The sequence below is a fragment of the Musa acuminata genome, chromosome BXJ1-2 (assembly GCF_036884655.1).
Source record: "Musa acuminata AAA Group cultivar baxijiao chromosome BXJ1-2, Cavendish_Baxijiao_AAA, whole genome shotgun sequence".
In the NCBI taxonomy this organism is placed as follows: Eukaryota; Viridiplantae; Streptophyta; class Magnoliopsida; order Zingiberales; family Musaceae; genus Musa; species Musa acuminata.
The window spans coordinates 19,096,944-19,108,710 of NC_088328.1; the positions used below are offsets into that span (position 1 = coordinate 19,096,944).

At 35.1% G+C, this 11,767-nt stretch overlaps 1 protein-coding gene across 1 annotated transcript; it reads left to right on the plus strand.

The window, feature by feature from the left end:
- Positions 1-3,446: 3,446 nt before the first annotated feature.
- On the plus strand, positions 3,447-10,496 carry LOC135596868 (CRS2-associated factor 2, chloroplastic-like). Its single transcript, XM_065089094.1, has 6 exons — positions 3,447-4,204; positions 4,730-4,857; positions 7,557-7,782; positions 8,561-8,688; positions 8,843-8,996; positions 9,762-10,496. The coding sequence occupies exons 1-6, from the start codon at positions 3,520-3,522 to the stop codon at positions 10,199-10,201; spliced, it is 1,761 nt and encodes a 586-aa protein (XP_064945166.1). The 5' UTR covers positions 3,447-3,519; the 3' UTR covers positions 10,202-10,496.
- Positions 10,497-11,767: the final 1,271 nt, after the last annotated feature.

Consider the following 11,767-nt stretch of genomic DNA (forward strand, 5'->3'; position numbering starts at 1 on the left):
AATACATCAAATATTTATGAAAATTTTACTTACCTTATCATCAATCAACCTGGCATAATAACTCTTCTTCCCTAAAGTATGTAGTAATTTTTACTTTGACCTATTGACTTTATTTCTATTGCTAAGATTCTGAAAATATATTTTAAAAACCATACAAATTGGCACAAAAATGAAAATGCAAAAGTCAACATTACTACTTCATAGTTTTCTTCTTCTGCATAAAAATGAAAATGCAAAAGTCAACATTTACTACTTCATAGTTTTCTTCTTCTTCTTCTTCTTCTTCTCTTCTACTCCCAACTAGCCAGAATTGAGTCATGGCAGCCCTAACCTTCATGCATCTGCTCTTTTACTCCCAACTGACCAGAATTGAGCCATGCCAGCCCTAACCTTCATGCATCTGCATGAAAAGGAATGCAGATTTGGATGGTGGTGGGTCAGTTGCTTCAGCTGCTCAACATAAACATGAAAAGGAATGCAGATTTGGATGGTGGTGGGTCAGTTGCTTCAGCTGCTCAACATCACCATAAATCATAATAGGACTGCATGTTTATCCTATTTGATAATACTCTTAGAACAAGCAAAAAGATGGCAATTTAAACCTTACAACTCCTCTTGAGAATCCACTGCTTTTCCTGCACAGCGCAATAAATACTTGCCTTGTTAATCTGAATTACTGTATGTGTTTCATCTATTAATTCTTCAAGCAAGAGATGCTGATTTCCACATAATTTTCCAATAATTATTCAAGAATTGTAGTATTTGTTTCATCTATTATTGCGGTTTTAAGGAACTATAATCTTTGATTCATTTATAATTATAGTTTTAAAGAACTGCAGTTAAAAATATAAATTAAAATAAAAAGGCATAAAAATCATTGCTATTAGATATTTATAACTGTGTTAAAGCAGTAAAAGACATTAATCAGCTCAACCATGCTTGTCATGGAGGGTGCTTTTACCTGCATGAATCAATGCATAAAAGGTGCTCATGAGAATTGATAAATGCACTTTCCTTTCCCTTTGATATGGTCCTCTCTCTCTCTCTCTCTCTCTCTCTCTCTCTCTCTCTCTCAAAGATCAACCGGGTTGGGAGAAGAATAAAGAAATGGCCGTGTTAAAGCAGGACAAAACATTCCTCAGCTCAGCAATGTCATGGAGTGTGCTTTCACCATGAATCAGTGCATAAAAGGTGCTCGTGAGAATTGATAAGTGCACTCTTCTTTCCTTTTGATGTGGTCCTCTCTCTCTCTCTCTTGAAAGAAGAGAAAGAAATGACCATGCTACAGAAAGCACTCTTCTTTCCTATCGATGTGGTCCTCTCTCTCTCTCTCTCTCTCTCTCTCTCTGGTTGAAAGAAGAGAAAGAATTGACCATTCTACAGAAACACAATACATTCCTCAACTCAACCATGGCATGGAAAGTGCTTTCAGGTCTATGATACAATGCACAAAAGTTGCTCATAGGAATTGATACATGCAATTTCCTTTCCCTCTCTCTCTCTCTTTCTCTCTCACACACACACACACTCATGGGAAAGATCTATTTTTAATTATGTGTAGAACCTCTTTGAACAATAACTAATCATTTCCAATAGAAAGTATGTAATTATCACAATATAATATAATCAGAATAGCAGAATTATTTTTTCTTCTCTTAAAACAGTAAAAAATAAAGAAAGATGGAAATAAATAAAAAAACTAATTTTATTTTTTCTTTTTGTAATATCTATAATTCAGGTAAGAGCTGGTTTATCAAAACAGAATATTTAGGAATACTTTGGTTGAAAATTTTTTTCTATCATGGGTAGATTTGGGTTTCTTTATATATAATTTGATAATTAGGATTTTATTTTTTATTTAGATAGATATCAGAAACTAGAGTTCTTCTTAGGAGTGTTTTTTTTTCTTCAGATTTTAGAAGGATTTTCCTGAATTTTTTTATAGATCATATAATATCCATTCAGTGATACATTACACATAGACATGATTAATTTACAAGGAAGCCTGGCTAGTTATGCTTATTTTCTTATTCACCTGAATTCACTGTCAACTTTGTTGTTCCTTTTTTCTGAAAAGAAATGGCTGTTAAATCTGGCTCAGCTCTTCACTGTAGGTCAGTTTGCAATCCAAACTCCACTGTCACTGAAATGGCACTCAGGTCTGCTTCCTCAAATCAAACAAACCTCTGCATCTTTATTTTCTGATTTCTAGTAATTTTTAGGAACTCTGGAGGACAAGATTTCAGAAAATTTATGATTGGAAGCATCACCTTAAACTCTCCATAATAAGATTGAGATGATATCTAAAAAGAGTGTGATTTGGGGCCCCAAATTACTTTTAAGGTTGGAATTGCTGCAAACAATGGCCATTCCAGCCTTGTGCAGATACAGACACTGCTACTGCACTCTCTCTCTCTCTCTCTCTCTCTCTCTCTCTCTCTCTCTCTCTCTCTCTCTCTCTCTCTTATACAAGCAAAAACTATTAACACTAAGACTTTCTCTTCATAATATCAAATTTGAGATTTCTCTTTCAAAAAAGAGTATAATTGTGTTTTGTATAGTGAGGGAAAAAGACTTGGATACCAAGAAAACAATCCAAAAAAATAATAATAAAACATAAAAGTAGAAAATAACAAACATAAAAATTTATGTCTCAACAATTTTTATATTTAATTTTATGAAAAAAGCTCATCTTCTTCACCATATGATAACAATAAAAATGTAAGAAATAAATATCTATCTCAAGTTAATTCGAATATAAGTTCAAAGTCCCTTATACATACTCTAACATAAATCTTGAAACTTCTTTTTTTTCTTATAACTTTTTTAGATTTCTTAGAAAAATACTTTATGAGTACTTCAAAATATTTTTTCTTATCAAAACATTAAGATAATTAGCCATTAATGTGGTTGTATAGTTGATTCTATTATCTCAGTTCAAGAGTTAGAAATCTCATTGTATATATTTTTGTTAAAATGTCACCTGCTATTAATGGCACATGAGATTAAACTTATTATATATATATATATATATATATATATATATATATATATATATATATATAATATACACACACACACACACACACACACACACACACACACACACATATATATATATATATATAATTAGAGTTGAAATTTTATTGAATATGTGTTTTTTGTGAATCTTATGATAATTTTGCAAAATTTATACTAAGTAAGTTAATCAATATAGTTAGTATCTGTAAAATAATTTTTTTGTAAAGATAAGTGGTAAATGTGAGATTCGAACTTAGCATCTTTTAATTACATTAAGATTAAATTTTGATTTCACTCTATATCTCTCTAATTAATTAATTAATTAAAAGGGATGAACGAGAAAATTATTTGACTTGGAGGGATATATGTGTAATTTCAGGGAAGGAAAAAATCCCTCTCAATGCATTCCCTCCTCTCTCTCTCTCTCTCTCTCTCACCGTTTCGAGCGATATCGTCCGTTCGTTCGTTCTATCGGCACCTTCCTCTGTGAACAGGAAGATGCCGATCCTGGCCGTCCTTCCCGCCGGCCCCAACCTCTTCTCCTCCCCGCCACCCAATCCCCGCATCAACGAGCCCCTCCCCGCCAATTCCCCTCCTCCTCTCCCCATCCCTCGCCGGAACAAGAAGAAACCACAGCCGCCTCCGCCTCCCGACCCTTCGTCCCACGGTGCCCTCAAGGCCACCCACTTCCGCTCCCGATACTACAAGCCCGTCTCCGATGGCGTCGTCACCGGAGACGATAGTGGACGCTCCGTCGTCGTCGGCCCCTCCGGCGTATCCTATCGCCTCCCCGGCGCCCCCTTCGACTTCCAGTTCAGCTACTCCGAGACCCCCAAGGCTAAGCCCCTCGCCCTCCGGGAGCCCGCCTTCCTTCCCTTCACCCCGCCCACCATGAACCGCCCGTGGACGGGAAAGGCGCCGCTTTTGTCTAAGAAGGACAAGGAGAGGAAGAAAAAGATCCGCCTTTTCGAGCCTTTGGGCCATCCAGACGATGGGGAGGATGATGAGGTGGCGGACGAGGAGGAGGGGAAGGTGATGGAGATGGCCGGGAGGGCCGTCCAATTGGGTTGGTACCCCAAGGATGGTCGGAGCAGGGAGGAAATATTGGGCCCGCCGCTGAAGAGGTGGGAGGTTCGTGCCCTCGTCAAACCCTGCTTGTCGCACAACCGACAGGTGAATCTTGGTAAGGAAGGATTCCCGTTGCAGAATATAACAAGATATGCTTTAGATGTTTACATATTATTGAAATTAGACGAATAGTTGATGGCCTCCATCCGAGTCACATTATTCCAACGAATCTGCCACCAAACTTCGTACATAGTAGTCTCTGATTAATAATGCAAAATGGTGGTTTACACCCAAAGGTTTGGGAGGTTAACATCGTGTCTTCAAGAGGTAGAAAATGCTGTTCATTGCTCTCAATGTGATAACAAGTGGCCTTCACACTATTGCAAATATACCCCTTAGCAAACGAGAAAGAAGTTTTACGATTGCGATATCAATTAGATTTGAAGGTGATCATTTTTGTTCTAAAAGAAAAAATATTCATTGGCCATCTGATGGACTTCCATTATATATCCTTTTCATTTCCTTACCACAAGCGAAACCAACCCCTCTTTCTGGAAGTGAATATATTCATCAAGAAACCAGCATGCTAAATTTTGTCTAATTTTGGCTAATTCTGTTTATCTGATTTTGATTTACTCAGGTAGGGATGGTTTAACACATAACATGTTGGAGTTGATCCATTCACATTGGAGGCGGCAGCCAGTTTGTAAGGTTCGGTGTAGAGGCGTTCCTACTGTTGATATGGACAACATCTGCCATCATCTTGAGGTTCACATGTTTATATGAAATTTGATTCTTATTTGTAGAAGATTTTACGCACTTGTGAACAAAACAATTGATATAATCAATTTTTATTATTCTGCTATCCAATATATTGCTTGAACATACAATGGTGTGCATTATCCGGTGCAAAAACTATACATCATCTTTTCATAACCATGCATGAAAGTCTTGACAAGGCCATGATCATGCTGCTTATTTTCAATTATCAAATTCCATTTTTTTTTTCCAGTTATACCTACTCCACCATCTATAGACATTATAATGTGTTTTACAGGCTTCTATATGTTCTAAAAGTTACCACAATAATTTTGTCTAATTACATGTCTGTATATGTCTTGATATATGCTTTTCCTTGATAATAAATGAAATTTATCCACATTAAGATATATCATTGCGAAAGCCTTGTATTGTATTTCACCAATTTTTTATTCTGTAATCAATCCTTAAACTACTTAACCAAATAGATTAATTTGTAATGAAATTTTAGGCAATTGTTTTTTGCTCATTAGTTTATGGATCTTTCATCAGAATAGCTGAAATTGAATTATGAAGTATTCTAAACTTTCTTTAAGGATAGAGGCATTAGGACTTTTTAACAGTATTTCTGATACTGTTTTCTATCCGAATGACCTCACTTTAATTTTATCAATAATATTTCTTTGACCACACTTCTTAGTGAACAATATATTTATGAAATACCAGAAACATTTACTTCTTTACAATTTTAGAATTCCAATTCATCTTATTTTATTTCTTTTCTTTGTCTAAACAAAATTGCTCATGGTCTTTTTATGTCTTATCCTCATTGCTAATCAGAAGTTTATAGAACCTTTACCCATAATTCGAGTTTATTGTTTCCTCAACTTTACTCATCTCTCATCATTAGCAACAAAACACAACATGGGACCTCATCTTATTCGTCTATTAACTTCATATAGTCTGATAGAAAATATATGATGATTCAGTGCATGAAATGTTGTAATTCTGTACTTGTATTGACTTTCTTTCCTTTGTTAATAACTGCTCCGTAGTAAAGATCTGTAATCGTATTAGTGTTTTTTTTTGGGTAAAACCTTTTCTTATTTGTTGGAAGCTCCATTTTTTTTTCTAACACATCTCACCTGCCATGCTGTCTCTATTGGTAAGTATAAAGTATTTTTTAAGTTAACAAAGTGCACAAGTATATTTAATCTATTCTCCATCTTCGATATGCTGTATTGATCAGTAAACAACTTCTGTTTTTGATGTTTTAACATAAAACCAATTGATTTTCTGAAAGATTTCTTGGATATTTTTAGTCTCTGTACATATACTCTTCTTATATTCCACATTGTGGCTCATTGGTTTAGCTCCTCAGTTGCTGCAGCTTTTGATACTTATTTATTTATATACTTCAACCAAAATTGTTTTCCTTCTTTCATTAAATACTTTATATTTACTAAGAACCTAAATGACATATCATGAAAAGGTAGAATAGCTCATATGCCATGCTTATGTTTTCAAGTAACAATTATCTCTTTGAAAATTTTGAAGCAAACATGCGGTGTATCCTTATTTCTTATAACTACCTGGATTCATTTAATAGGTTCTTTATATTTTTATTATCTTGTAGATAATGGATAATTTCACTAAATGTCTAATGAACGAGTCCAAAACCTCTTGGTTGCCACAACTTTCTGTAAATCTAAAATGAATCACAGTGGACCTGAAAATGACTATTAGTCTTGAGTGTCTTGACAAACAGAAGAAAAGATCATTTTCTTTTTCAGTACAAGATGTCTTGGACCATGGATGCTGACACAATATTCTCCAATTACAGTCTTCATAAAGGGTGGTACTCCTGAAATCATAGATGATAATCATTTGCACATTATCTAGAGCGACAAGTGTGGTTGAGACACAGTCTTAGAGATAACTTATCAGCTTTCTGGAGTGAGATGAAATGAAATGCATCACCAATATTCATTGGGATCTTAAGGTTTGTGGAAGAAATTTGTACAGATATAGATATAGCTTGAGCTTTCCACGAGATTAGAAATTTGGTTTTGCAAGAATATGACAAGTTTTCTAATGGGGAATCATGAAGGCATAAGTAGATATATATTTATAAGATTGAAATAGAATTATTGCTCTAAGGCAATTTTAAGAGGAAGTCTTTGGAGTTTGGACTTCTGAGATGTATTTTCATATGTTTCCCATAGAATTTGACAATCATTAAACTTCAGGGTACTTTTGGTGTTCCACAAGTTTATGGCTCACTTCAGGAGTTCAGGGTCATTTCATTGTGTCCAGAAATTGTAGATTTGGTGCCTCTATCTACCAATCAGCCATCTAAGTTCTTAGTGTGGCTACTTGTTTTCCCATTTGTTGTAGGCTTATAGCCATTAACTTCAACCAGAATGGGTGGTCTATTTGTACAGAGTGGTCCCTGATAAAAACATTTATATATGATGGTCATCTGCTGATCCATAATTAGATCCATTGTGAGCTGCACTGTTTTTTTTCTCATTGGTTTGATCTACCTGTATATCTATCTCTATGTCCTTATTTCGAGCCACCTATTCTATAATCAATTCACAAACTTATATGCTCTCATTTCATTTTTCTTCAGCATTATTATATTGTGGGTTAATGAATGACTGCATCCAGCTGGTCAATTTTCTTTTGAATTTCTGTGATGCCAGGAAAAGACTGGGGGGAAGATCATCTATCGAGTTGGTGGTATCGTGTATTTATTTCGTGGCAGAAACTATGATTCCCGAACACGTCCAAAATATCCTGTAATGCTGTGGAAGCCAGCGACTCCAGTTTATCCAAAACTTATTCAGGAAGCTCCAGAAGGACTTACAAAGACAGAAGCTGATGAAATGAGAAAGAAAGGGGAAAACCTAATGCCAATCTGTAAATTAGGTAAGCTGAAACTACATCTTTATAAATATTAGGTTTCTTTTCTAATTTTCATAAATATATGTTTCTCTACTAATTTCCTTTTTCAGGTTGGTTTTCATTCATGTAGTTGAAAGAGACAATCTCTCTATTTGTGGGGGTAAGGCTGTACACATGAATCATCATCAAACCCATTTTGGTGGGAGTCTCGTGCGTTGGACCATTTTTCCATATAATGAAAGTAGCTAATTACGTCTAACTTTTTGATGAGGCTGCTAGCTGGAGATAAAGGGAAGGCACAGAAGAAAGTTTAAAGAATGAAATCATGTACCAACTGGCATGTGATATGCATATAACTTATATATTTGCAGAAAGAATAGGTTCAGGTGGAATGCTAGGAATATCATCTAAAAGTGAATCTGCATCTACCCATTATGTAGACCCAGATGGTCAATATGGTTATGCATGTTCCACAGAAATAGCATAATATGTGTCTAACTGGTCCATACAAACTTATAATACTGGGCAGTTTACTTATTTTTTCTGCTGAATGTGGCACACATGCTATATATAACTACGCATCTGCTGTGTGTGCTACTACTATTTTGAATTCATCAACATATATGGATGTTGCCTAGTTTGTACAAAGAGATTATCACTTAGTTGTCTTTATTTTTCTAAAGGTGATTCATACTTATGATTCCCTTTTTGGAAGTTCTGTGGCTTGTCTTCTTTTGCTCTGGTTATTGTTTAACTTATCATATGTTGATAAGTTCATGAACTTTTACTACTCTTCTTGCAGCCAAAAATGGAATATACATAAATCTTGTCAAGGATGTGAGGGATGCCTTCGAAGAAAGTGAGTTGGTTAAAGTTAATTGCCAGGGAATGCATGCAAGTGACTACAAGAAATTAGGTGCAAAGCTGAAGGTTGAACTAATTTGAAGATTTCTTATCTTGTAACTGTTATCAGAAGTAGCTTAAATTTTGTAGAAACTAATTTGAAGATTTCTTATACTTTACTGAAATAAGCATGAAAGTGATGGTATTCTGTAGTGAATTTGGCCCTATTGCTATGTTACAGGAACTGGTTCCTTGTGTTTTGCTGTCTTTTGATGAAGAAAAAATATTGATGTGGAGAGGTAAAGATTGGAAATCAAGATATCAAGTTCCTTTGTCTATTGATTTGCGGCATCACCACACAGAAAGTGGCAACTCATCTGATTTGAATGATTCAGGTGTGTCTATTTTTCTTTGTGGTTAAATTAACTACTTTTGAATATGCTTTTAGTGTTTTTTTTTTTTTTTGTAGTGAATTGCATATAATAAGCAGCTATAGGTTATAAACATGATAGGAATTTGAATCTCACAATGGTCCTTGCTTTTGACTTGCATTAGCTGATGATGGAATTGAAATTGAAATGAACATCTCGAAGCTTAAAGTGCATTTTCATTATGTCAAACCAATATTCAGTATTTGCCATCTTAAAATTGTTGCTTATTGGCAGCTTGTTTGATTTATTTCCTTCACAGGAATGCTGTTAGGTTGGTTCGGTCTTGTTACTACTCCTTTTGGGCACATTTTGTAGGATAAACTGTAAGGGATTGGTCCTATACCACTAAGGCCCTGGACATTTGATCCAGACACATCTATGATATTTCATGTCTCGACTTAACTAGCTGGAAACAGATGCATATAAGGACTCAGGTGCAGGTGCGGATTTGATTAAGCAACAAGCTTCAGAGGATAAGGGTAGGAAGTGGCTAGAAAGCTTTTAAGTCCCTGATGGTTCTTATTTTGCACGATATACCTAACACATGATGTCTTGGTTTAGTTTTGGGCCCCATTTGAGAGTGTGTCATACCCTAGTGAAGTTATACACCTCCATCATTTGCCTATATTGTTGTCGTGTTTTTCTTAGGGCCACATAAAATAAGAATCCTTCTTTCTTTTGGGTTCAGTCTGATTTGTCTTTTAAATCTGAGTTTTTATGTGAATACAGATGAATCCAGTGTTTCCAGTGTTGAGTCCATTTCCAGCAGTGAGATCCTGAGCACAAAAATGCTTTCTTTGTGGAAGCGTGCAGTTGAGTCAGGCAAAGCTTTCTTGCTGGATGATACCAAGCTTAGTCCAGATTCTCTTCTCAAGAGGGTTGAGGATTTTGAAGGCTTGTCCCAGATCGTGGAACATTCTTACCAGGCCTTAATCCTGCCTGGTGGTAAAGATCCTGATGATTCAGAAGATTCTTTGGAACAAAGGCTTGCAACTGAGACAAATGATGATCACAATGACAATGATGGTAATAGGGAAATGGACACATACAATGGAGATTATGAGTATGATAATTCCAACGAAGACATCTATGGTTCATTTGATGAGATTGAGCCGACAGTTCCTTTTGGTTGTTTACCTGTTGACTCAATAGCAGAGGAGGCTAAGTAGGGACTGAAAAATATCTTCTGCCAGCATATGCCTGCTTTCTCTCCTGGAATTGTGGTAGAGTTTGGATCTGTACTTCTCAATTTTTTAGTCTTGCTGGTTCTTGTATGTTAAAATGGGTCAGTCTTAACATGTCTCTTTCATGCAATACAAATACGAGTGACACAGAAAACCAGGCAGAGATGTGACAGATGGAAGTGTAAATCTTCTCTGTAAGTACATTCACTACATATTTTATTATTGTAAAAAATGTATAAATCTTTTTGATCATTATGGAAGTTCATTTGATCTTTGCTTATATTCTTCCAACAGTAAATTTTGCATTTGCTATATGCATAATTTTGTCCTTATTAAGATATCTAATTTCAAAGTGTCACCAACTTGGACATGAAGCTGAACTATGAGAACTTCACCGTGAGTTACCATATCGGCATGTTGAGCTTTTGGGAAGGTGTTTTAAGATCATCTTTTGCAGATTTGTTTGTATTGTTCTGTTTTGGTTTGTCCTTCTGTTGTGTTTGTTATAGGCTTGTTTGTGTTAATTTATGTGGAAACTAAGATGGCAACATGATAAAGATTAGCTCTAACACAGATGAATTTATGTATTTGTAATATTATCCACCATGGTTCGTCTTATCGGTGTACCGATCAAACTGTATGTATTGAGTTGTACTGAGTCGTATTGAGTGTATTGACATATAGTATATAGGAATATATCAATATATCATTCATATCGATCTCCTGTTGGATTGATATGTTCCACTCGTTGGATTGATATGTCCACCATGGTTCGTCTTATCGGTGTACCGATCAAACTGTCGATATAGTATGTATCGAGTTGTACTGAGTCGTATTGAGTGTATTGACATATAGTATATAGGAATATATCAATATATCATACATATCGATCTCCTGTTGGATTTTGATATGTTCCACTCGTATTGAATGATACATAACGAACGTTGTTATCCATTATAATTACTAAAGTTGAAAGCCAAAATTTTTGTAGTTGGATCATTTGCAAGCTGTTGTGATCATTGTTCTAAAAGTTTCATTGAATGTTGTATACTGATATTGTCCATCTCTTATGCTAGATTAGAATTTAGATGGTAATTCACTGAATGTCTTTATGCAAAAGGATCATATACAAGTCATTTAGTGGTTGAAAGAATGTCATGCTAAATTCTCGTTGATCTGATTGATGTTATTCATTGTATGAATTTACACTGGTTTTGTAGAATATATAAATAATAACAGCATTTTATAATTCTTGCAAACTGACCACTAAATGAGTTCTCTTCTTTTTCTAAAGATAAAAGACAATGTCTCCTGCTTTAACTTTCCCAATAGTAAACACAAAATTGGGCAAATCTTGTGACACTGCAACTACAGGCCTGTGGGATGTTTTTGTTACAGCAGCTACATTGATAATTGGGTTCTTAATGCATTTGTACATCAAGAACAAATACAGAATTCAAATGTTACATCATTGAATTCAAATGTTATATCAATATCCTTGGCTCTCTATGGTTCAGGCATTATGCAACATTTCTGAGTTAAGCTGGCCTA